Source organism: Balaenoptera ricei, chromosome 6 (assembly GCF_028023285.1).
Source record: "Balaenoptera ricei isolate mBalRic1 chromosome 6, mBalRic1.hap2, whole genome shotgun sequence".
Lineage (NCBI taxonomy): Eukaryota > Metazoa > Chordata > Mammalia > Artiodactyla > Balaenopteridae > Balaenoptera > Balaenoptera ricei.
In genome coordinates this window covers 3398567-3425741 of record NC_082644.1, presented here as the reverse complement: position 1 = coordinate 3425741, position 27175 = coordinate 3398567, and the positions used below count along the sequence as shown (strand labels likewise).

The 27175-nt window shown below is 40.5% G+C and overlaps 1 protein-coding gene across 2 annotated transcripts; it reads left to right on the top strand.

Moving 5' to 3' along the window:
• Nucleotides 1-253: 253 nt before the first annotated feature.
• Nucleotides 254-27056, top strand: LOC132368152 (kynurenine/alpha-aminoadipate aminotransferase, mitochondrial). 2 transcript variants are annotated; one of them, XM_059926752.1, is made up of 13 exons: nucleotides 256-643; nucleotides 1199-1367; nucleotides 2351-2483; nucleotides 5986-6060; nucleotides 9632-9841; nucleotides 10884-10949; nucleotides 12198-12280; nucleotides 12704-12800; nucleotides 17624-17685; nucleotides 17953-18017; nucleotides 19329-19435; nucleotides 25470-25571; nucleotides 26501-27056. In XM_059926752.1, the coding sequence occupies exons 1-13, from the start codon at nucleotides 577-579 to the stop codon at nucleotides 26540-26542; spliced, it is 1278 nt and encodes a 425-aa protein (XP_059782735.1). In that variant the 5' UTR covers nucleotides 256-576; the 3' UTR covers nucleotides 26543-27056. The 2 variants fall into 2 exon arrangements, with proteins under 2 accessions (XP_059782734.1, XP_059782735.1); XM_059926751.1 differs by lacking the exons at nucleotides 25470-25571; nucleotides 26501-27056 and adding an exon at nucleotides 20699-21598 and having other exon boundaries at nucleotides 254-643.
• The last annotated feature ends 119 nt before the right edge of the window (nucleotides 27057-27175 follow it).

Here is a 27175-nt window from a genome sequence, read left to right as displayed (position 1 = left end):
GTTTTAAATTGACTCAGGCCCTGGTTCAGGCAGGCGGCCAGCCTCCCCGCGCCTCCTGCGCCGAGACAGGTGGCCAGGTTGGAGGCGCGTGGCCAGGTCTCCAGGCGGAGCCGAGGCCTGGGGCGGAGACCAGTCTGCAGGCGGGGAGGGCGGGACGGGCCGCGAGGCGCTGCCGGGGGCGGGGACGCACTGGACGCCCGGCCTGGGTGGGGATCGGCCGGGAGGGGCGAGGCCAGAGGGCGTGCTGAAGGGCCTGGAGGCGTGCTCACAGGGCTGGAAACCCGCGGGAGGGGCGGCCGCTGGCCATAGGCCGCGTCGCGCAGGGCGGGCGGGGCCCGCATCCTAACCTGCCCGTGGACTTTGCCAGTCCCGCTACGCGCCAGGCCGGACCCTAACCAGGCTCTCGCGCAGCCACCAGCCGGGCCTTCGGCGGCCTCTCCTGGCTCCGCGCGCCGGACCACACGCGGGGGACAGCAGAGGCGGCCTTGCAGGGGTTAGGGGGCAGGACTGACGCGGATCCTTGGTTTTCCCAGTCTTCAGCCACCTGAGGCGGGGCTTGCCGCTTGGAATCCGAGAATGAATTACACACGGTTCATCACGGCTGCGAGCGCGGCCAGGAAGCCTTCTGCCATTCGAGTCATGAGTGAGTCACGGCCCTGCTCGCCCACTGGAGGGGGCGGTCCCCGCAGAGCTGCTCGGGGCGGCCTGAGCCCGGCTCTGCGCAGGCCTGGCACAGAAGCCGCGCTGGAACGGGCACGAGGGCGGGCCATCAGCAGTAGAGAGAGGGCAGGCCGCTGTGGACACGCTGTGGCCGCTTCCGGGCACAGGACTCGGGGTTCGGCTCAGCGTGCGGGCGCGTGCGGAGCGGGGAGGGCGGGTTCGCGGGACAGAGCGGGGTGCGCGCGGAGCCGGGCAGGGACGGGCCGAGTGGAAGACCGTTTTCTGTTACTGCGGCCCTTGGCTTGTCTGCCTGATCACTCTGCCTTCTTAGATGCACGTGTCTCTTCCTTAGTTCCTCCACCGGTGAGGTCGGTCCACAAAAAAAGGCATCTTCTATGTTTCTTTCGGACTAGCATTCTATCACTAGAAATCGTTACACTTTAAAGTCTTACTGACTTTAATGCAACATGCTGAACCATCTCTGTTTAGGAAAGTCTTCACTGAAAGTGTTTCTTCTTCTCCTCCTTATTTGTTGTAGCTGAGATACTGGGCAAGTCATCGAAATCTGTCCTCTCCCTGGCGACTGGAGCACCAAACCCCAACACGTTCCCTTTCAAGACTGCGGTTATCACCACAGACAACAAAGAGACCATCCAATTTGATGAAGAGATGATGAAGAGAGCACTGCAGTATTCTCAGAGTGCTGGGTACTGATCAGTAGATAATGTAACCTTGTTGGTTCATTTTCATGAGCAATATTCTACAGCCGGCTGATAAAGTGACATGTGTGTTTTTTAACTGGGTATTCAGCAGTGAGGAAGGTTTGGGGAAGAGCTTTAGAAGAATAATTAATAGCAGCAATAACACTGAATGCTTAAGACCCCTAGTGACTGCTTCCCAACCTTATACGACTAGGAGAGGGAGAGAAGGCTTTTGAAAGTAGGTACCATTTGAGCTGAGACTGGAATAAGAGAGAGAGAGAGAGAGACGATAGCTAGGTGAAGAAGCAGGGTAGGAGAAAGGAGGAAAAGGATGACCCAGGAAGCAGCCAGTTTAGGTCCTGGGGAAATTTTTTAATGATTATGTTCCCTTTCTAAACAGGCAGCTATGTAAGCGTGTTGCCCTCAGTTCAGATGTGTTTAATCTCATAAAGGCAACTGGAACACATATTCTGAAGCTTTCCTTAGCTGGTCTTCTTCCAGTGATAAAGGGTAACTTAGAGAGTGTCTATGAATTATACTTTATTAAAGCCTGTTTGCTCTGTGATTGAAGAATAATGCATGTTGGGTGCATAAGAATTGTATTGTATATAATGTATACAGAAGCTTTTCTTTCCATGATGCAAAGAACTTACTGAACCTGCACTTCTAGGTATCCTACAGAAATCTCCCTAAGGGAAACAAAAAATTAATTACGCAGTGAGTGCTCTAACGTAAAAGAAAAAGTACAGGCTTTGGAATGAGAAAGATGTAGATTCAAATCTCAGCTCTTTTAATCACCAACTGATGAACTTTATGTGGATTTCTTAATCTCTAAGTCTGTTGCCTTGTCTTTTAAGTAAAGATATTAATGTTGGCAAAAAGCATTTGAGGACCTTTAAAGTGCCTGCTATAAAGCCACCATTTAGCTCCTGTCTACTATTATTATGACTCTCACTACTGTCAATTTTTAAATGCATTTTATGCTTTAGACTCCCAGAGCTGTTATCCTGGCTGAAACAGTTACAAGTAAAATTGCATAATCCTCCCACCATCCATTATCCACCCAGCCAAGGACAAATGGACATGTGTGTCACATGTGGCAGCCAAGAAGGTCTCTGTAAGGTAAGACTGGAGGGAAAGGCACCTGCGGGAAGAATCAAATACTACGTTCACCCAGACGGCCATCTCTCCCTTAGCCACAGAGCATCGTGTTCTGTGGGTTACGAAGGCTTCCTTGTCTTCACCTAGAATCATAAGTGGAACTTAAAGATATTCACCAACCTGATTTCTCTTAAACAGAGATCCCACCATCAATGACCCAGAGCTCTGAGTCATTAGGACAAGATTCCTGTTCAGGAAGAACTCAACCCCTACCTGCAGCTTAGTGAGCACTGCTTACTTTCATCTAGCTCAGAGATTCAGGCTACATTTCAGTTATGTTTGTGGTTATGACATTTCAATGCATGACTTTTAAATTCTTCGAGGGTGTATCCTGATACCCCTGAGATGAAACGTCATTCCTTTGTGTGTCTGCTGGTGTCATCGTCTGTGCCGGCTGCCTCTTGTACCCTGACTCCCTCTTGGCTGTGCTTCTCCAGGTCTACGTATATGTCTGTGTCTGTGGCTGATTTCTCCTCTGGGTTACTTTCTCTCTCTCTTTCCCTCTCTCTCTCTCTCTGTCTCTCTGCCTCTCTCCTGGGTTCCAGGGACTCCACAGAGGTAACCACCACTGGGGGGGGGGGGTCCCCCGACAAAGAGACTGCATATATGGTTCTCTGTTTCATCTATTTTTTTTCTTTTCTTTTTCATGAATAATTAGTCCTGGATAAAGAGGCTCTATATTCAGTCCTCACATCTAGATTAAAGTATGACTCTTGTTTATCTCAAAGCAGAGTAGCTTTCTTGCTCTTCTTTTTTATGTAAATGTGAAAGCTGGTTAGTTTTAATGAATTTCAATTAAATTATTATTACATAATAATGTATTAAAGTAATAAGACTATAATTTTCCTCCCTCTTTTTGGACTTAATTAGGAAAAACAAAAGGATTAGCTGCTGTTTCAGTTTTATCGTTGAAGAGAAATATTTGTGATGCCCCAGACAAGTAGGGAAAAAAAAGGACTTCGGTGAATTTCTTTTCTTAGGAAGAAACACTATGTGCCTTTTCTTTTTCCAGAAAGATGCACAAGAAAGTTTCTTCTTTGCCTGTTGCAGCATCAGTCATATCAAAGAGGAAGATAGCACAGATGGCCAAATGCATCAGTAACTCAGTGGCTTATAGCCATGCTTGTTACAGAGGCCTCCTGGGAATCTGGTTTAATATTTCTCCCACTTTGTTCTCCAGGATGGATATTATTTTAGGTGTCCCTGTCTCAGATAATAAACAGCCCTCCCTCCTCATTTAGGATATTTGACTTTCTCATGTCCCCTAACTGACATGGGAAATGTACGTAATGAGGTTTTCATCTGATCCATGGATGATACACAAGCCACCCAGTGATCTGTTTGGTCCTAGGAGGTCCTGTAAATCCTGAACCAATGAACTTGTCAGAGGAAGATACTGTTTGTCATAAAACGCCAAAAGCTCCGAAGGAAAAGTAAATGGAACATCCTAGTCCAAATTGGAAAAAAATGTCACATCTTCTGTCTCAATGGATAATGGCCGTGCTGTCTGTCAAGAGATCCAGTTTGTTAAAATGATAGGGAGGAGAGGCTTGACCTGGGGATTGTGAAATGTCACAAGTTGAGAAAGGATTATTCTCTGACTCATGTAAGATTTACTCAGAATGGACCCCTCTGATTTAGGCTGGAAAAATCTCTTGTGTGGCTCTACTGATGTCACGAGGCATCATATTGTCCTCAAGATCCCCCGAGATTTGTGGACCTTGTCTTCCCTGACCTCTGAGTCTCCTTTAGCCTTGCTGAGCCCCCCTCCTTTCTGGAATGCTCCCCTTCCTCCTTGCCCTGCCCCCCTTGCCATGTCCATTATGCATGGGAGCCCCGTGAGGCTGGGCGCCCACACCTGCTTCCCCTTCACACACACACCTTCGCTGGGCATCGCACCCAGGCGGTCACGTCCATTGCCATTAACTCCAGGCTCCCTGCACATCCACACAGCCAGCCCCTCACCTGATCCAGCCTGGGATGGACCAAAGCACGCTCACCTGCTCCTCCCTCAGAACAGACAGCGTTGGGGGTATTTTTCAGTCAGTGGCACCCCTCCCACCACCTCCCCACCTGCACAGCCAGAAATCCAGGGGTCCCTCCTGACACCTCTCCTTCCTCGCGCCCCCTCAGTCCACAGTTATGTCTGCTGGTTCTGATTTCCTAAATGCCGCGCAGTTCTCCCCAGCCCCACCATCATCACCCCATCCAGACCACCCTTACCTTTCCCAAGGACTGCAGCAAAAAACCTCCCAAATGAGCCTAAAAACTTCCCAGACTCCACCTGTACTCTCATTCCTTTTTTTTTTTTTTAATTTATTTATTTATGGCTGTGTTGGGTCTTCGTTTCTGTGCGAGGGCTTTCTCTAGTTGCGGCGAGCGGGGGCCACTCACTGTCGCGGCCTCTCTTGTTGCGGAGCACAGGCTCCAGACACTCAGGCTCAGTAGTTGTGGCTCATGGGCCCAGTTGCTCTGCGGCATGTGGGATCTTCCCAGACCAGGGCTTGAACCCGTGTCCCCTGCCTTGGCAGGCAGACTCTCAACCACTGCGCCACCAGGGAAGCCCTCTCATTCCTTTTTGATACCTTGAGTTTGCAGCCAGAATGACTTTCTCAAATGCCTGTCTGGTCACCTGACTCCCTGGTCCCGCCCTCTACTTAAAATTCTCACTGGGCTCACTTGGCCCAAAGGCCTCCCTGGGACGCTCTCTGCCCACTTCCCTCTGACCTCCTTCCACTCTCCTCTTCACACTCCACCTCAAGCCACAGGATTCTTTCAGTTTCTCAAACTGTGTACGTATTGTCACCCCCTCCTCCTACTCATCACTTCCTCAGGGAAGCCTTCCCTGATTGCTCTAAGTTCCCTGAGTGCCCAAGTCCTCCTACAATGAGCACTTAGAGCATTGGCATCTATACGTAATAGCGCCTATCACCGATTTTACATATGCATTTATCTGAGTCGTTATTTGATTAGAATCTAGCTTTCAGTGGGCTAGCACCTCCATGAGGGTAAAAACCATCCCGCTATACTCATCAGTTTACCTCCATAGGTCCTGGCTTAGAGCAAAGATTTTTAAATTATTCAAAGAAGGAATACATGAATTTTAGGAGCCAAACCAGTTATATATATATATATTTTTTAAACCTAGAACGGAGGTTTGCAAACTGTGGCTTGAGAGCCAAGCCAGCCCTTGTCTGATTCTGTAAGTAGAGTTTTATTGGAACTCAGTCACACCATCGGCTGACGTATTGTCTACGGCTGCTTTCTCACCTTGAGGCAGAGATGAGTAGTTGCAATGGAGACACCGGGGCTCACAAAATACGTCCCATCTGGCATTTACAGAAAACTTGCCAACTCCTTCTCTAGAATCCTAGTGAGCCCAAACCAAAAAAAAAGAGGGGGGGTGGTGGCTTCTAAGACTGGAAACCAAACTAACCAAGCTAACCTATGCTTCTTTTGTTAGGTATTTGAAATGATCGTTAATCCTGGAGATAATATCCTCGTAAATGAACCTATTTACTCAGGAACAATTCATGCTGTGAGTACACATTTCTACAAAAGGCCACTCTCTTTCTTATAACAAATAAGAAGAAACCACTGCACCTTGAGAATTATCTGCCCACTGAAACATAAAATAGCATCTTTCTTCTTAAACAGGAGAATCATTAATATATGCAAAATATGTGAAATGTACCCTCTGCTTTATACATTTCTTCTTACAAAGTCTAAATGTAGGGGTGCTAAAATTGGGTTGTGCAAAATCATGTCCAGATTTCTTAATATTTCACCTGAAATGTGACTTAATTTACAAAGACCTTTTTTCACTACCATCTATATTACCACACGCCTAAGGATGATCATATGTCAATGGAGAATAACCGTACAGTAACATGGTATGATTAGGACTTTCCTCTCCAGTCTTAATTAATGGGACTCTGATATCCAGAACGAGGAGTCGGATCACCTGCTCTGCTGTGCCCTGGTCAGAACACACCACTGTCGGGGGCACAATACTTTTGGGTCGATGTGAATACAGACTGGAGCACAGTCAGAGAAAAGCGACCAGAGTGAACAAACAAATGGAAATAATACCATAGGTTGAATTGTTTTAGGAACTATGCTCTTTTCTGCAGAAAGAGAAGAGTCCACGGGGGCATGAGAATTGTCCTCAAGTACATTAAAGCTAGCCACGTGACAGAGGAGTTAGATTTGTCTGTGCATGTCCTCAGGTTCATACAACTGGAATCAAAGGATGGAAACTACAGGAAAACAGTTTCAACTCAATGTAACAACTGTCTAACCATCAGCCTTACCAGCTCTCTGAGGAGTAAAGCACTGCCCATCACTGCAGGGGCTCAAAGAAAGAAGCCAGACACAAAAGGACAAATATTGTATGATTCCACTTGTACTAAATATCAAAAATAGGCAAATTCATAGAGACAGAAAGTTGATGAGAGGTTACCAGGGCCTGGGGGAGGGGGAAATGGGGAGTTGTTGCTTAATGACTACAGGGTTTCTGTTTGGAGTGATGAAAAGATTTTGGAAATTGATAGTGAGAGATGCACACATTATGAACGTAATTAATGCCACTAAATCCCACACGTTAAAATGGCAGAGTTTTTGTTATATATATTTTACCACAATTTTAAAAACTAAAGTAAAATAATGGCCTTAATCACTGGATACTAATTATTCATTATTTTCCGAAACTCCAAAGATGTAAGATTACACAATGCCTGTAAATGTAAAACTTGTGTCTATGTAAATAGCACGATGCACACACGTTTTCACACGCCCAAACAGAAACCAATGCCACACTGTGAGGGAATATAATGACGGTCCATGTGTGTTTATCTCATGGCCCAATATCAACTTGTTTTATTCATGTTGATGTGTTTTTAAAGTCTAAGACCTTTTAAATTTGCCATAAGTAGGGTCTGGATTATTCTCAGTGCATAAGTCTACATTTGACTACTAATATATGTGTTTGCATTTTTTTTCTGAGAACTTCACTCAATTATTGGGGTTTTTTTCTTAATTTTTACTGAAATATAGTTTATTTACAATGTCATGTTAGTTTCAGGTATACAGCAATGTGATTCAGATATATATATATCTGTTCTTTTTCACATTCTTTTGCATGATAGGTTATTACAAGATATTGAGTATATACTTCCCTGTGCTATACAGTAGGAACTTGCTGTTTATTTATTTTATATATTGTAGTATGTATATGTTAATCCCAAACTCCTAATTTATCCCTCCCCACCTTTCCCCTTTAGTAACCATGAGTTTGTTTTCTATGTCTGTGAGTCTGTTTGTTTTGTAAATAAGTTCATTTGTATCCTTGTCTTAGACTCCACATATAAGTGCTATCATATGATGTTTGTCTTTCTCTGACTTACTTCACTTAGTATGATAATCTCTAGGTCCATCCATATTGCTGCAAATGGCATTATTTCATTCTTTTTTATGTCTGAGTAATATTCCATTGTATATATGTACCATATTTTCTTTATCCATTCATCTGTTGATGGACATTTTAAGTTGCTTCCATGTCTTGACTATTGTCAATAGTGCTGCTATGAACATTAGGATGCATGTATCTTTTTGAATTATACTTTTCTCCATATATATGCCCAGGAGTGGGATCACTGGATCATATGGTAGCTCTACTTTTAGTCTTTTAAGGAACCTCCATACTGTTCTCCATAGTGGCTGCACCAATTTACATTCCCACGAACAATGTCAGAGGCCCATTTCTCCACACCCTCTCCAGCATTTATTATTTGTAGACTTTCTGATGATGGGCATTCTGACTCATTTGAGGTGGTACCTCATTGCAGTTTTCATTTGCATTTCTCTAATAATTATGGATGTTGAACATCTTGTCATGTGCCTGTTGGCCATCTGTATGTCTTCTCTGGAGAAATGTCTACTTCAGTCTTCTGTCCATTTTTTGATTGGGTTGTTTATTTTTTGCTTTTTTGTTTTTTGATATTGAGCTGTATGAGCTGTTTGTATACTTTGGAAATTAATCCCTCATCGGTTGCATTGTTTGCAAATATTTTCTCCCAGTCTGTAGGTTGTCTTTTCATTTTGTTGATGGTTTCCTTTGCTTGTTATTAATAAGTCCCAATTTTTTCTTTATGAACATACAACACAAAAATACAAGACTTTTATAAAACTGTGTCTATAAGCAAGGCCACTACTTTCAACTTCAGCCTCTGCAACTGGTACAGTATTGAAATACTTCCACATGCCTTGATGAGCCACTGCCATTATGCTCCGTGGCTCCCCTGGCCGTCTCCTAAGACCACCCTGAACCCCCCGTGGTACAGAGCCAATGCTGGCCTGGCACGGGGCCTACAGGATGTATCTGCAGTGCCCACGCTACACCACTTGTCCAGTATGTGGAATATCACCTCTGCTTATAACTATTTTACGTATTAGCATCACAGATGCTTTATATGATTAATTTACTTTGTAAAAAAATTCCTTAATAAACTCCCACTTTATGAAGCAGCTCTAACCATAATTATAAAGATGATACAGTCAGAAGAGGCTGGGTTATGCTGTGGAATAGCTGACTCCTTATCTCACTGGCCTATGGCTGCAAAGTCCTGTCTTTCTCTCACACGCTGTGTCCACGGTCAGGCCCCCGAGCTCTGTGCCAGGCCATCTTCATCCCAGGCCCCAGAGTGACAGAAGCAGCGTCATCTGGACCGCTGCCAGTCTTAGAGCAGAGGGGACAGGGAACGAGAGACACAAGCTGGGCTTTAAAGCTTCTGCTTGGAAGGAACACCCATCACTTCTGCACGCAATTTATTGACCAAAGCCAAGACCCCTGGCCAAGCCTGACATATATGAGCAGGGAAGTCTACCCTTCCTCTAGGAATTGACAGGGGATATTTTTGAACCATAATGGAAGCTTAACTGGGGCAACAATGGAATCAGAAAATACAACCTCAGCCCTTGGGTGTAGCGCTGAGTGCAGGTTTGTGTTTAAGGGTATAAACGGTAACATTTTCGTTACTGTAAGAACCAGTGACTAGGATATTTTGTACCATGTCTGAGTCTTGGCTTTTCTTTCCTCCTGTCCTCCACAGGTGCAGCCTCTGGGCTGCAACATGATTAACATTTCCAGTGATGAACACGGGATTATTCCAGACTCCCTCAGAGAAATACTTTCCAGATGGAAACCAGAAGATTCAAAGAACCCCGAGAAAAACACCCCCAAATTTCTTTATACTGTCCCAAATGGCAACAACCCTGCCGGGAACTCATTAACAACTAACCGCAAAAAGGAAATCTATGAGGTATTTTCAAAGAATGTGCTATGTGGCTGTGCTCTTGTTTTGTTCTGACTCTTTAGAAGAGTGCTCTGCAAGTTCCTTCTCTGATTAGCCTCTCGCTCTCAAGGAAGCTGATTTTTAATAAAAGGGTCCCCATGAATTTAAAGAAACTATTGTGCTCTTGCTGACTATGAGGTTTTCCTTTCCCTTTAATTGATATTTTGGTTGAAAGAGATGTTACGGTTGGTGTAGTGTTAAACTCACCTCTTCCTCCCCTCTCTTCCTTCTGTCTTCCCCTCATCCCCACCTCCAATCCATCCCGTGGCTCCCACCACCAACGTTATCCAAACCCACCGTCCCCTCGGCCGCCCGCCCTCCCGGACCCTGTGACTGCCCCCCTCCTCACAGCTCCTCCCCCGGCTCGTGGCGTCCTTCCTGTTCCAGTGTAGATCTACAAGCCCTTCTCCAGCTGCTTCCCCGCACTTGAAAGAAGATGAGAGTCCTTCACCTGCCACGCACGGTGATGCGACCTGGGCCTTGGTTCTCAGGCTAGGGTCTCCCACATCCTTCTTGTTGCAGCTACACAGCCTTCCTTCCGTCCCTTACACACCTATGCCTTCTACAAACGTCTATCCCTTAAACATGCCAAGTATTTTCTCACCCCCAGGGCCTTCGCCCCTGGTCCCTCAGTGTAAAATCTTCTCCCCCGTCATCTGCACACCTGAGCCTTCCTGCCAGCCTGAGCTCTCCTGGAGCTTCCGTGTCACTCTCTCTCTCTCAAACATGACCCTCTTTAACCTTCCGCCCAGCCCTCAAAGCCTCCCTCCTAATCGTCCTCTGTTCACTATCCACTGGCGCATGTTCGTTCTGTCTTTCCCACCAGAATGTAAGTTCCCTGAGGACAGAGCTTTCAGGGCTGGTTCCTGTCTTCATCCTGCTCCTAGGACAGGGAGCCCTCAGTAGCTTCTTGGGTGAATGAATGAATGAGTACAAAGAACTATGATTCCAAGTGATTTTCATCTTCGAGCGATCTGAAGCGATAAATATGCTCCTTTAACTTTTTTAGCTCGCAAGAAAATATGACTTCCTCATCATAGAAGACGATCCTTACTATTTTATGCAGTTCAACAAGGTAAGTGCCGTGTCAACTCAGCCCACAATCAGTAGATAAGTGGCTGTAGGTTACTGCGCTGATTTGAGTTTAGCCGGGCTGCTGAGTATTTTCATCTCTGGTATTACTGCTCTTTCCAGAAATCCCTTACCTTTAGAACGGTGGCTGGTTCTCTGTGCCAGGCACGTGGAGGGTCGAGTGAGTCAAGGGTGAGGGTCGTCTGGACTCCAAATCCAGACCGTGGTTCCCTAGACATCGGACCAGGGTTATGCAGTGGGCGTCTCCTTGGGTGTCAACCTCGGTCTCTCGGGGGTGGCTGATGGGCCGAGGACTTGGGAGCTGTGCCCAGGCTGAAGGAGAAGGAGGGCCGCGCTCAGTCAGTGAGGTGGCGGTGGGCAGAGGAGGGGCGTTCCTAGCATCATGCTGCCCACTTGCCATCCCTGTCACTTAGGGCCGGGGACTTACCTGCAGAATGATGGACTTTTACATCCCTTCCCACTATATACGTACACCACTGTGGACAAGCATGGTTTCCTAGGAGACAACGGTAGTGGTACACACTCCCAATGCCCAATTCCTCAAAATCCAACACTGTATTTGCTCTCAGGGCTGCACTGAGCAAACACAGGGACTCAGTCCCCACTTGATATCTACGGAGAAGAAACAGAACTCTTGGCTTTTTATCTAGTTGGCCTGAATACCATGTCTGCCTGCCACCCACCTTCAACACGACCATGGCCCCCTTTCTCGTTGGCATTTACCTGTGAAGTAAATATGGAAGTTTCAGCATTGCACACCGACTACACTGCTCGTCTTCATTTGCACCTTTTTTGTGTTTCTAGTTGGTCTAAGAGTCAGCATTCTCTTAACAGCCCTCAGCATCAGAATGCTGATGGCCCTCTTCGTTTTGGTCTTTTCCAAACTAGTTTTTCTTGAATCCTTCCTCGAAATCTGTTCATCCTGGATCTCAAGCCTTGGGACAAGGAGGTCTGGTGTGAGGTTTCCCTAAACTCACGGAAGTGGCATCGTGAGCAAGTGAGAGGACGTGTGTGTGTGTGTTTGACAGAAAAGCCGTGAAGATCGGCAGATACGAATAGAAGAACATGCATCTCTGGTTCTTACGCCATTTTAAAGGGCTGAGATGAAGACAAGAAAAAGGATGTTTTTCCTACTGTTCTCCAAATCCATTCCTCCCCACTCTCTGCACAAAGTAGGGATACGGTCTCTAACAGACTTCCCAAACCAACAGTATTTTTCTTCCATTTCCAGCCCTGGGCACCGACTTTTCTCTCCATGGACATTGATGGGCGTGTCATCCGAGCTGACTCCTTTTCCAAAGTCCTGTCCTCTGGGTAAGGCCCTGGCTGTGCCTTCAGGCTGCATCTACAGGCGACAGAGGCTGCACCTCAGCATCTTTTAGTGCAAACACTTCTTCTCATTTAAGATGCTTGTATTCCCCATTTGACTGACTATTAATACCAGGCTTTTCTCCCAATCTGTCCCCTGTGGTCAAAGATACTTGGCCATTAAATTATAGCTGTAGGGGGACTGGTCAGGTTTTTGGTTACATCTACGAAAGAGCACATTTAGAAATACATAGTCTATTTTAAGTGTACAATTAAGTTTAAATGTGTATTTTAAATAAGTAGTTTTATTAGAATGTGTTAACTGTCTGTGTTTGTCCCCAGGTCACAAAATTCTCCCCCATGAAATCACTAACATGGTATTAATTGTTAATGCAGGGTTGGTATTGTGCCTTTTCTCTCTTTGTGCAGGTTGCGAATAGGGTTTATAACTGGTCCAAAGCCCCTGATCGAGAGAATTGTTTTACACATACAAGTTTCAACAATGCATCCCAGCACTTTTGCCCAGGTACGGACAACTTAGGAAATAGGAATTTTTTTGAATCAGATCATAAAACAAAAGAGATGTTGGCAAATAAGACTGAGTGAACATGGCAGGGAGAGAAATCACTGATTGCATCTCTAGTTCCAGTTAGGAGACCACACACAGCAGATGTTTGCTCTAAAAGGCAAAAGAGATTTGAATGGACCTGGTGCTGTTTCACAGTGTAGACCAAGCTCCTTGAAGGTCAGAGATCTTATTCATCTGTGTCCTGGCATCTAGCTCAGGAATCCCATAAAAACTGTGTTGGACTCGACAGGACGGAAGAGGTTTGGTGAAGTAACACACCGTTAGCTTCGTTGTCCTGGAATCTGAGAGCAAGGGTTCCAGTCCCGCGTGGTGGCCCGACGTCTGCCTTCACTGCCCATGTGCTAAGCTCCCTACAAACAGCGGCTGGAATGTATTTTAATTAAATACAGTAAAATTATTTGTGGCGAATGTATAAATTTCTTCACAAGCTTTGAGAAATGATTGGACCCATCCCTAAGGCAATCTTGAGAACCAACGATAAGGACAGGACTGCTACCTAAGAACTCAAAAGGTGTAGTTTATGTAGAATGGACATTTCTTTGACATTATACACTCCACAAAGTGCACGTGTCCCCGCGTTTTATCAAGTTGGGGACTTTTTCCATATTTTCTGTATCTGTTATCAATCAAATTTCACTATCCATTTACAACATTTAGAACTTCCATTTTGGATAGAAAATCTCTGAATATATTGTATAACTTCATGTATCGACTGTATGTGTTTTGGGGGAGGTTTATTGGTTTGTTTTTTTGTCAATTTATCTCTTTATTTTTATCATAACATTTGTTCAATTTCTGGAACTAATTTTTTTTTTAAACATCTTATTGGAGTATACTTGCTTTACAATGTTGTGTTACTTTCTGCTGTACAGCAGAGTGAATCGGCTATATGCATACGTATATCCCCATACCCCCTTCCTCTTGCATCTCCCTCCCACCCTCCCTATCCCACCCCTCTAGGTGGACACAAAGCACCGAGCTGATCTCCCTGGCCTATGCGGCTGCTTCCCACTAGCTATCTGTTTTACATTTGGTAGTGTATATATGTCCATGCCACTCTCTCACTTCGTCCCAGCTTACCGTTCCCCCTCCCTGTGTCCTCATGTCCATTCTCTACGTCTGCATCTTTACTCCTGTCCTGCCCCTAGGTTTTTCAGAACTTTTTTTTTTTTTTTAGATTCCATATGTATGCGTTAGCATACAGTATTTGTTTTTCTCTTTCTGACTTACTTCACTCTATATGACAGACTCTAGGTCCACCCACCTCACTACAAATAACTCAATTTCATTTCTTTTCATGGCAAAGTAATATTCCATTGTATATATGTGCCACATCTTCTTTATCCATTCATCTGTCGATGGACACTTAGGTTGCTTCCATGTCCTGGCTATTGTAAATAGACCTGCAATGAACATTGTGGTACATGTCTTTTTGAATTATGGTTTTCTCAGGGTATATGCCCAGTAGTGGGATTGCTGGGTCATATGGTAGTTCTATTTTTAGTTTTTTAAGGAAACTCCATACTGTTCTCCATAGTGGCTGTATCAATTTACATCCCCACCAACAGCGCAAGAGGGTTCCCTTTTCTCCACACCCTCTCCAGCAGTTATTGTTTGTAGATTTTTTGATGATGGCCATTCTGACCGGTGTGAGGTGATACCTCATTATAGTTTTGATTTGCATTTCTCTAATGGTTAGTGATGCTGAGCATCCTTTCATGTATTTGTTGGCAATCTGTATATCTTATTTGGAGAACTGTGTATTTAGATCTTCTGCCCATTTTTGGATTGGGTTGTTTGTTTTTTATTTTGATATTGAGCTGCATTAGCTGCTTGTAAATTTTGGAGATTAATCCTTTCTCAGTTTCTTCGTTTGCAAATATTTTCTCCCATTCTGAGGGTTGTCTTTTTGTCTTGTTTATGGTTTCCTTTGCTGTGCAAAATCTTTAAGTTTCATTAGGTCCTATTTGTTTATTTTTGTTTTTATTTCCATTTCTCTAGGAGGTGGGTCAAAAAGGATCTTGCTGTGATTTATGTCAAACAGTGTTCTTCCTATGTTTTCCTCTAAGAGTTTTATAGTGTCTGGCCTTACATTTAGGTCTTTAATCCATTTTGAGTTTATTTTTGTATATGGTGTTAGGAAGTGTTCTAATTTCATTCTTTTACATGTAGCTGTCCAGTTTTCCCAGCACCACTTATTGAAGAGGCTGTCTTTTCTCCACTGTATATGCTTGCCTCCTTTGTCAAAGATAAGGTGACCATATGTGCATGGGTTTATCTCTGGGCTTTCTATCCTGTTCCATTGATCTATATTTCTGTTTTTGTGCCAGTACCATACTGTATTGATTACTGTAGCTTTGTAGTATAGTCTGAAGTCAGGGAGCCTGGTTCCTCCAGCTCTGTTTTTCTTTCTCAAATTGCTTTGGCTATTCGGGGTCTTTTGTGTTTCCATACACATTATGAAATTTTTTGTTCTAGTTCTGTGAAAAATGCCATTGGTAGTTTGATAGGGATTGCATTGAATCTGTAGATTGCTTTAGGTAGTATAGTCATTTTCACAATGTTGGTTCTTCCAATCCAAGAACATGGTATATCTCTCCATCTGTTTGTATCATCTTTAATTTCTTTCATCAGTGTCTTATAGCTTTCTGCATACAGGTCTTTTGTCTCCTTAGGTAGGTTTATTCCTAACAGTGTAAATTGGAGTGTTTCTTTAATTTCTCTTTGATTTTTCATCATCAGTGCATAGGAATGCAAGAAATTTCTGTGCATTAATTTTGTATCCTGCTACTTTACCAAATTCATTGATTAGCTCTAGGAGTTTTCTGGTAGCATCTTTAGGATTCTCTGTGTATAGTATCATGTCATCTGCAAACAGTCACAGCTTTACTTCTTCTTTTCCAATTTGGATTCTTTTTATTTCTTTTTCTTCTCTGCTTGCTGTGGCTAAAACTTCCAAAACTATGCTGAATAACAGTGGTGAGAGTGGGTATCCTTGTATTGTTCCTGATTTTAGAGGAAATGGTTTCAGTTTTTCACCATTGAGAATGATGTTGGCTGTGGGTTTGTCATACATGGCCTTTATTATGTTGAGGTAAGTTCCCTCTATGCCTACTTTCTGGAGAGTTTTTATCATAAATTGGTGTTGAATTTTGTCAAAAGCTTTTTCTGCACCTATTGAGATGATCATATGGTTTTTATCCTTCAGTTTGTTAATATGGTGTATCACGTTGATTGATTTGCGTGTATTGAAGAATCCTTGCATTCCTGGGATAAACCCCACTTGATCATGGTGTATGATCCTTTTAATGTGCTGTTGCGTTCTATTTGCTAGTATTTTGTTGAGGATTTTTACATCTATGTTCATCAGTGATATTGGTCTGTAGTTTTCTTTTTTTGTGACATCTTTGTCTGGTTTTGGTATCAGGGTGATGGTGGCCTCGTAGAATGAGTTTGGGAGCGTTCTTCCCTCTGCTGTATTTTGGAAGAGTTTGAGAAGGATAGGTGTTAGCTCCTCTCTAAATGTTTGAAAGAATTCGCCTGTGAAGCCATATGGTCCTGGTCTTTTGTTTGTTGGAAAATTTTTAATCACAGTTTCAATTTCAGTGCTTGTGATTGGTCTGTTTATATTTTCTATTTCTTCCTGGTTCAGTCTTGGAAGGTGGTGCTTTTCTAAGAATTTGTCCATTTCTTCCAGGTTGTCCATTTTATTGGCATATAGTTGCTTGTAGTAATCTCTCATGATCCTTTGTATTTCTGCAGTGTCAGTTGTTACTTCTCCTTTTTCATTTCTAATTCTGTTGATTTGAGTCTTCTCCCTTTTTTTCTTGATGAGTGTGTCTAGTGGTTTATCAATTTTTTTTATCTTCTCAAAGAACAAGCTTTTAGTTTTATTGATCTTTGCTATTGTTTTCTTCTTGTTTATTTGAGATTTTTCTTGTTTCTTGAGGTGTGATTGAACTTAGTATGATTTTAGGCAGCCTCTCTGCTAATGGGAGGGGTTGTGCTCCTGTCTTACTAGTTGTTTGGCATGGGGCGTCCAGCACTAGAGCTTGCTGGCCATTGGGTAGAGGTGGGTCTTAGCATTGAGACAGAGATCTCTGGGAGAGGTCTTGCCGATTGATATTATGTGCAGCCTGGAGGTCTCTGGTGGTCCAATGACCTGAACTTGGCTCTCCCACCTCAGAGGCTCAGGCCTGACACCAGGCCGGAGCACCAAGACCCTGTCAGCCGCACAGCTTAGGGAAGCCTTCAGCCAAACAGAAACATGGCGAATGGAGCACACGCCTGTAGAAACCCTCTACGACTGTATGTGTTTTATATTTAGAGACCATCCAGGGCGGCAGTTGTTGGGTGGATCTCAGGCTGCACAGTCTGATTTAAGTCCAGGCTCTTTGAGGAGCAGTGACCTCAGGAAATTTAACTTCACCTCGTGCCTCAGTCTCTTCCTCAGTAGATTAGAAATGACCTGCCTAATAAGGGTATTACGAAGATCAACTTAGCTGAAATACGTTCATATGGTACAGCAGTTTCCGGCACATAGGAAGGACCATATAAATATTTGTTATTTTTACTATTATTCTTGTCATTGTTAATAATCAACCTTATTATAAATCGCTAGCTCTACAAAGCTTGGTGCAGCTTGTAGCATCCTCTGAGGGTGGCTTGCACATGATCAAGAGTGGTTTGCTTTTATGTTTGGGCAAAAAGCACATTTTAGAGGATGAATGATGACCTTATTACTGTCTCATCCCTTTTAGCTCCTGGTATCACAGCTTCTGTACCAATGGGGAGAAGAGGGCTTCCTGGCTCATGTAGACAGGTATTGTATTTTAGGTTCCATACTTTATATAGAAATGGACTTCAGTCTATTAATTTTCATTTTTGAATTATTCCAAAATAATGGAAAAACCACAATGGTAAAAAGTTTACCACCCAACAGGTCAAATAAATATGCTTCTATTCCCTCATCAAGAATTCAACATTTTCATCAAGATAGAAAACAGATTCTTACAGACTGGACTTCAGAGCCTTTTAATTTCTGCAATCAATGTACTAAACACACCTTTTTGTTTTATTGTTCTTTTAGGGTTATTGATTTCTATAGAAAGCAAAGGGATGCATTATTGGCAGCTGCAGACAAGTGGTTAAGTGGTGAGTGGAACTTATATCCTGTCCTGGGATGAACCGTAGCCCTTATATGAGTGAGTGATACACACCACAGAGTATTGTTAATAACCCTGGGGAAGGAAACAGGGCCCAGGAGTATTCTTGTCAAGAAAATGTTACCTTATAAATAATCTCAGAAGTAACAGCACAAACCCTGGCACAATTCTACGCATTTCTACTATACTTGACTGCTGCAAAGAATCTGTGGTTTAAAGAAAAATGGCTAATTAGTCTAATACCAGCAATAATCTACTTAAAGCTAAATAATATCTGTACTCAAAAGGTTTTCAAAATTTTGCTCCAAATAGAAAAGGAATTATGACATAACATATTCCTTTTCTAACTAGACTCTATAAAGACAAAATAGTACAATAGTACAAACTAAGTACACTCTAAGGTGGATTTCTCATTACAGATGATTTGTCTTTTAATCATTAACCTCATTAATCATTAGTATTTCTATTGCTAATTTGATTTCAGAATGCTTTAGATTTTATTTTCTATTAAGGAAGAAAGTAAAGTGAATTACCTGGCTTTAATTACACCACTGAAAATGCCTTTTGTAGGAATAATAGTAAATACAAAGTATTCACTTCTTATTTCCCTCATATCTTGTTCCCTATGTAGTCCTGGTAAAAACACAATCACTATCTTTTTGATAAGAGTACTATTCTACCACTTCCTATAGTGAAGTTGAAAAAAAGGTTTTAATCAACATCAAGGTTTTTTTTTTTAAAGGTAATAATCAAAATCAAAATAACTCTTTTTCCTTCTTGGTTTCTCTATCCTTATATTCAATGAAATATAAAGCCTACAAATACACCAGGAATTCCTGAATTTTAAGTACTTCTTAATTACATTGCGATAAAAACTTCAATTCATTGGAGTTCTGAACGATTATGTAAATGATAGGATTTATTGAAACACTAGAAGGCTCTAGAAAGAGTTGAGGAATCCTCTTCTAAAATTGAAAGAGCCACGTTTGGCTTAGGGACAGTTCTAAGAAAGGGAGGTGGGCATGGCACTGGATTTCCTGCACTGCCCTGAGACCCACTAAAATCAGAAATATACACGAGTCCCCTCTCTCCCTTTCAAACCCTCCCCTCACTTTTAAAAATAAAACTCAGAACACCAATTTTCAGGACTCCTAAAACTGTATTTTTTAAAAATGCTATCACCAAAGGAACTTTTTTGGAAATACTAGTTTACAGTTACTGCAATTTGTCATTTCAGCGATATAGTTGACATCATCAAAAATGGTCTCGGGAAATATTTCTTCTCTTCTTTTGTTTGTAGGTTTGGCAGAATGGCATGTTCCTACTGCTGGAATGTTTTTATGGGTTAAAATTAAGGGCCTTCATGATGTAAGAAAACTGATCGAAGAGAAAGCCTTTAAGAAAGAGGTAAAACAGGAAGAAAATCTATATTTTTTCTTTAAAGTAATATCTTAATAAAAATGGTGAGAGATGTTTATCACTGCCCGCCAACCCAAGGCATAATGTTTGCCTACCAGATATATTATCTCCTTACTAAGATCATAATAGATTTTGGGTTACAGAATTAGTCTCCTGGTCTAAACTAGGGGAAATACAGTCATTCAGCTCAGCTACTGATTAGCTTAGTGGCTAAGAGCATACTCTCTGGAGTCACGTCCTTGGGTGTGAATCCTAGCTCCAGCCCTGCCCTGATATGTGGCACTGGATGAGTTGCCCTTCCTGAGTTTCATCTGGAAAATGCAGATAATAAGAATCCCTCCCTCTTAGGGTTGCTATGATGAAAGCAGTCAATATGGATAAAGCACTTAGACTAATACCTGGCATATAGTAAATGCTTGATAAATATAAGCCATTAGTATTTACAATAGAAGGATTTTTTTTTCCTGATTATGAAAGTAAAGCATACTCATGATAGCATTATACTTCATTAAAGCAGAATGAAAAATTTTTAAATAGCCCATAATTTTACCACCCAGATTTTATGACCACTTGCGATACATTTTCTTGAAGAGGTTGTATCCATCTAGTATTTTGGCTATGAAATTATTTTTTTATTAAAGTATAGTTGATTTACAATATTACATTAGTTTCAGGTATATACCATAGTGAGTCAGTATTTTTAAAGATTAGACTCCATTTAAAGTTATTATAAAATATTGGCTGTATTCCCTGTGCTGTATAATAAATCCTGTATCTTCTTTATTTTATACATAATAGTTTGTACCTCTTAATCCTCTACCCCTATCTTGTCCTTCCTCCCTTCCCTCTTCCCACTGATAACAACTAGCTTGTTCTGTATTATATGTGAGCCTGTTTCTTTTTGTTGTATTTATTCATTTTATTTTTTTAGATTTTGCATATAAGTGATAACATGTTATTTCTCTTTTTCTGACTTGTTTCACGAGGCATAATACCCCTCAAGTCCATTCATGTCACAAATGGCAGGACTTCTTTCTTTTTTATGGCTGAGTAGTATTCCATTGAGTGTGTGTGTGTGTGTGTGTGTGTGTGTGTGTGTGTGTGTGCGTATACACACATACCACATCTTCTTTATCCATTCATCTGTTGATGGACACTTAGGTTGTTTCTATATCTTGGCTATTATAAATAATGCTGAAATGCATATTGGGGTGCATGTATCTGTTCAAATTAGTGTTTTCTTTTTTCCAGATATACACCCAGGAGTGGATTGCTGGATCATATGGTAGCTCTATTTTTAGATTTTTAGGAACCTCAATATTGTTTTCAAAAATGGCTGCACCAATTTGCACTCCCACCAACAGTGGAGGAGGGTTCCCTATTCTCCACATCCTCGCCAACACTTGTTATTTGTGTTCTTTTTGTTAATAGCTATATTTACAGGTGTGAGGTGATATCTCATTGTGGTTTTGATTTGCATTTCCCTGTTGATTAGTGATGTTTAGCATCTTTTCATGTACCTGTTGTTCATCTGCATTTCTTCTCTGGAAAAACATCTATTCAGGTCTTCTGCCCATTTTTTAGTCTGGGGTTTTTTTTTTTAATAATGCTCTGCAATTATGTTACATGATTAAAATTACACAGAAAAGTTTATATACTGTTTTTTTCACTTAAAATTAGCCCGCAAGGATTTCTTCTAGGTTTTTTTTCCTCCTTTTGTACTTAAATCATAAGTCTACTTAGATTTCATTCAGAGGCACTAATTAAGCTGAGACATCTAAATATGCTTCTGTGTAGCTTTCCAATTTACAAAATCAATCAACCGTTCTCCATTAATTAATTCCTTTATCATGTTCGTCACTCTTTTGTAAACACCAAGTTCTGTTTCTAATATCACTTTTGTCTTGAGGCAGTGAGTACAAAGAACAGATCGTGTTGTTGTTGGCAAACTCCTGTGCTAGAGCATAAGAGACAGTCTAGAGGTCAGAGCTGGGAACTGGCTGCCTGGACCCGAGAGCCAATCCACTCCCCTGGGAAAGTCACTCATTCCCTGTAATCATCGTACTTGACCGCAGGACTCATGCTTTATGAATTGTTTTAATGCTAATAACAGCACATAGAAAGTGCTTAATAAATACTTAAATGACTTAACTCATCTAAGTGCATTTTAGTACAATAAATCAGTTTTATTACTTTTTTTTTTTGCTTTCTTATCAATGCCATTATTCTCCAGCACATTTGATGAGTGGCTGTTTGTGTGTATCCCTGAACTAGGAGCTAAGGATACAGACTTCATATTTATTGTCATTTTTTTTTCAGTCCCTTTCTTTTATTCCATATACCCTGTTGCACGTACCTTTACCTTTTCTAAGTAATCTCTATCACTGCTGCCTTAGCCCAAATTTTGGTTATCTTGCAAGGAGATTACTACCATCCCCTCCTTCTCTACAGAAACTTGCTTCTGGCACATCCCTAAACTGTTCCACAATATTGGCAGAAATGATGGTTTTCATTTCATTGTTAATCAGGACAAAAAAAAAAAACAAACAAATTCATCTTCTGCCTTGAAATTTTCTCCCCAGAATGCCCCCAAATCATTTCATTCCCAGCTCATCTAACTTCAACAACCAGGGGCCAGATTTACACCATGAAAAAACAAGCAGTTTCTTAAAGTTCTGAATGTCATGATTTTACTAGACAACAATCTCAAAGACTTAACACAACCCAGCTTAGTTCTGACTCACTCACAGTTTTCAAAAAAGGGGTCTATAACCTCCTCTCCTCCTGCCGTGAGTCAGAGACCCGGGTTCCATTTTACTTTCATTGATCTTTTCTATTGTCTTCTTAGTCTCTATTTATTTCTGCTCTGATCTTTATGATTTCTTTCCTTCTACTAACTATGGGTTTGGTTTGTTCTTCTTTCTCTAGTTGCTTTAGGTGTAAGGTTAGGTTGTTTATTTGAGATTTTTTATTTCCCGAGGTACGACTGTATTACTATAAACTTCCCTCTTAGAACTAATTTTGCTGCATCCCATAGGTTTTGGATCATCATGTTTTCATTTTCATTTATCTCTAGGTATTTTTTTATTTTCTCTTTAATTTCTTCCGTGATTCATTGGTTGTTTAGTAGCATATTGTTTAGCCTCCACATGTTTGTATTTTTTGCAGTTTTTTTCAATATCCACAAATCAATCTGTGTGACACACCACGTTAACAAATTGAAGAATAAAAACCATATGATCATCTCAATAGAGACAAAAAAGCTTTTGATAAAATTCAACATCCATTTATGATAAAAACTCTCCAGAAAGTGGGTATAGAGGGAACACGCCTTAACATAATAATGGCTATATATGAAAAACCCACAGCTAACATCATACTCAACAGTGAAAATCTGAAAGTATTTCCTCTAAGATCAGGAGCAAGACAAGGATGCCCACACTCACCACTTTTATTCAACAAAGTTTTGGAAGACCTAGACACAGCAATCAGAGAAGAAAAAGAAATAAAAGGAATCCAAATTGAAAAAGAAGAAGTAAAACTGTCACTGTTTGCAGATGAGATGATGCTATACATAGAAAATCCTAAAGATACTACCAGAAAACTACTAGAGCTCATCAATGAATTCAGTAAAGTTGAATGATACAAAATAAATACAAAGAAATGTGTTGCATTTCTATACACTAACAACAAAAGATCAGAAAGAGAAATTAAGGGGAAAATCCCATTTACCATCACATCTAAAAGAATAAAATACCTAGGAATAAACCTACCTAAAAAGGCAAAAGACCTGTAATTGGAAACCTATAAAATGCTGATGAAAGAAATTGAAGACAACACAAACAGATGGAAAGATACACCATGTTCTTGGATTGGAAGAATCAATATTGTCAAAATGACTTTACTATCCAAGGCCAATTACAAGTTCAGTGAAATCCCTATCAAATTACCAAGGTCATTTTTCACAGAACTAGAACAAATAATTTTAAAATTTGTATGGAAACACAGAAGTCCCCTAACAGCCAAAGCAGTCTTGAGAAAGAAGAATGGAGCTGGAGGAGTCACATTCCCTGACTTCAGACTACACTACAAAGCTGCAGTAATCCAAACAGTATTGTAGTGGCACAAAAACAGAAATATATATCAATGGAACAGTATAGAGAGCCCAGAAATAAACCCACGCACCTATGGTCAATTAATCTATGACAAAGGAGCAAGAATATACCATGGAGAAAAGACAGTCTCTACAATAAATGATGCTAGGAAAACAGTACAGCTACATGCCAAAGAATTAAATTAGAACATTCTCGAAGATCATATACAACAATAAACTCAAAATGGTTTACAGACCTAAATGTAAGACTGGATATTATAAAACTCCTAGAGTAAAACAGGCAGAACACTCTTTGACATAAATCACAGCAATGTCATTTTTGCTCTGTCTCCTAGAGTAATGGAAATAAAAACAAAAATAAATAAATGGGACCTAATTAAACTTAAAAGCTTTTGCACAGCAAATGAAACCATAAAGAAAACAAAAAGGCAACCTACGGAATAGGAACAAATATTTGCAAGTGATGTGACAGACAAAGGATTAATTTCCAAAGTATAGAAACAGCTCATACAGTTCAATATAAAACACACACACACACACACACACAAATAACCCAATCCAAAATTGGGCAGAAGACCTAAAAAGACATTTCTCCAAAGAAGATATATAGATGGTCAACAGGCACATGAAAGGATGCTCAATATCGCTAATTATTAGAGCAAAGCAAATCAAAACTACAATGAGATATCACCTCATACCAGACAGAATGCCCATCATCAAAAAGTCTACAAATAATAAATGCTGGAGAGGGTGTGGAGAAAAGGGAACCCTCGTACACTGTTGGTGGGAATTTAAATTGGTGCAACCAGTATGGAGGTTCATTAAGAAACTAAAAATAGAGTTACCATATGATCCAGGGATCCCACTCCTGGGAATATATATATGGAGAAAGGTATAATTCAAAAAGATAAATGCACCCCAATGTTCCATTGCAGCACTATTTATAATAGCCAAGACATGGAAGCAACCTAAATGTTCATTGAAAAATGAATAAATAAAGAAGATGCGGTACATATACCCAATGGAATATTATTCAGCCATAGACAAAGAATGAAATAATACCATTTGCAGCAACATGGATAGACCTAAAGATTATCACACAAAGTGAAGTCAGACAGAAAAAAAAAAACAAACATCATATGATATCACTATATGTGGAATCTAAAAAAATTATACAAGTGAACTTATTGATAAAATGGAAATAAACCCATAGACATAGAAAACAAACTTATGGTTACCAAAGGGGAAAGGGGGGAAGGGATATATTAGGAGCTTGGGATTAACATATATACACTACTATGTATAACATAGGTAACCAACAAGATCCTACTGTATAGCACAGGGAACTATACTCAATATTTTATAATAACCTATAAGGGAAAAGAATATGAAAAAGAAAAGATAGAGAGATAGATATACATATACATATACTCATATGTATAACTGAATCACTATTCTGTATACCCAAAACTAATACAACATTGTAAATCAGCTACAGTTTAACTTAAAAAATGAAATAAAATAAAATATTTTTTAAAATGATATTTCATTGTTTGGATTTATTTTACTTTTCTAGTTATGTTAAACATTTATTCATGTTTATTACCATTTCTATTTCTTGAATAAGCTGTCCTTGTCCATTGTAAAGTTTTTCCTCTGTTTCTGTGCATTCTTTATAATATATGGAGAAGAGGTAGAATTGCTGTATTTATTGTAAACACTGATTTCTATGCTTTTAGTTTTATTGTACGACATGCAGTAATTTTACATAAATTGATTTTTCTCTTGTGATTTCTTTCATTGCTTTTTAAGTTTAAAAGTCATCCTCCACTCTGAGCTTAGATTCACCTATATTTCCTTTTAGTTTTCTTTAATGGTACATCACGTGTTTTCCATAAACTCTCTTAGATATTCATGCTTCCTGGATACAACTTCTACCTTGATAGTTCGGCTCCTTGCCCCTACTTCAGAGCATCCTTCTCTTTAGCTTCTCCAGAGCAGATGGACATGGTGAGTACAATATTCTCTTTAGAGTAAAACTAGATATCCATTTATTTTTTGTGTTCATTTTGGGAGTTACAACATTATTTGATATCTTCTTGGGTTTCTGCAAAATGGGTATTAGTTGGAAAGTCACAAACTACCATTCAAAGAAGTTGCCAGACTTCTATAGACAAATGATGTGACCAAATTGGAGTTGAATTTTATTGCTTTCATGAATACATGTCAGACCTGCTCAACAGTGTTGGCAAATTATCAACACGTTAAAAAGAGAACCTCTTTCACTCCCTCATGGAATTAACATGAGCCATAGTACAAATTCATGAAGCCATCCATCTCTATCTCTTGAGGAAGGGTCAAATAGAATAATATTAATGATTAGAGTTAAGTAATTGCTTAATCACAAAGTCCAGCTTTAACCAGGATTACAGGAAACCAAGAAGCAAGTTCCTAAGAACTGTGTGTCAGGAACCCACAGAAGAGCCATAAACTGAAGAGTCCAGTAAGTGTAAGAAGAATGTATACTTATCCTTGGAGATGGGTTGTCTCCGGGTGTGTTCTTGATTGACTTGCTTTCTCATGTCATTAAATATGCTTTTCATAAGTTATATATGCGTAGAGATGGACAACTGAAACTATACAGAAGGCATGTGCAGGTGAGAGAGTATATGAAAAAAATAATTCGTGTTCTGGGAGAAAATGATGATCTTGAGGAAATAAGGATTTGAAAATTTTCCTGGGACTCTGATATGCTTCCGTCTACATATATTAGTGGACATGACGGCCTCTGACCCAGATAAAACTGAGGTTAATCCTGACCTTTCACTGTCTGATCTCAACCTAAGATGGATACTCTTTGTTTGAATTTCTAAAGTTATGACAGACTTTTCCTAAACAGCATCCTAATTTTATTAATTCTTCTCTCTGTTCGCTTTTAGGCCTTCCAGGGATTAGCCCAACTTATAAAGGAATCTTTATGAAGAAATCGAACTCTTCATAGCACTCACGGTTTTCAGATAAATTATTTCTATGTTTTACCAGGAAGAAATGATTGTTGGTGTCAGACTTACAGATTGGGTTTCACCAAACACGTCATATCTGTAGTAATTTAACTAGACAACTTTTAAAGTGACCTTGAACGCATCAGATTGCCAAAATATATTTATAATCCACCTATACATGTTGATAAATTTTCAACCCACAAAAAAATATTTTTATCCTGGATTTTATTGTAAAGATTTTTGTAGTTGCTTTATCATTTCCCATAAATTTTCTTTGAAAATAACATTTTTAGAGTAAATTATTTGTAAGCAAACAATCATGTTCAAAATGGTATGTAATGTGAACTTTTCCTATTTTGAAGAAAATGTAATGAGAGCTTGTTGCAAAAATTGTTAGAATTTGACTGTTACACATAATTTTTAGTAACAGTATCACAGACATTATGTTATGGCACAGAAATCCATTTAAAATAAAATTCTGAATCTAAACATACCTAAACGTCTTCCTATTAATTCTAAGTAAGGAGGAGAGATTAAGGACTGAGAAAAATGTACTACATTGTATTTTTATGAAACTACACAACTTTCAAAAGCACATTCTTATCAGTTATG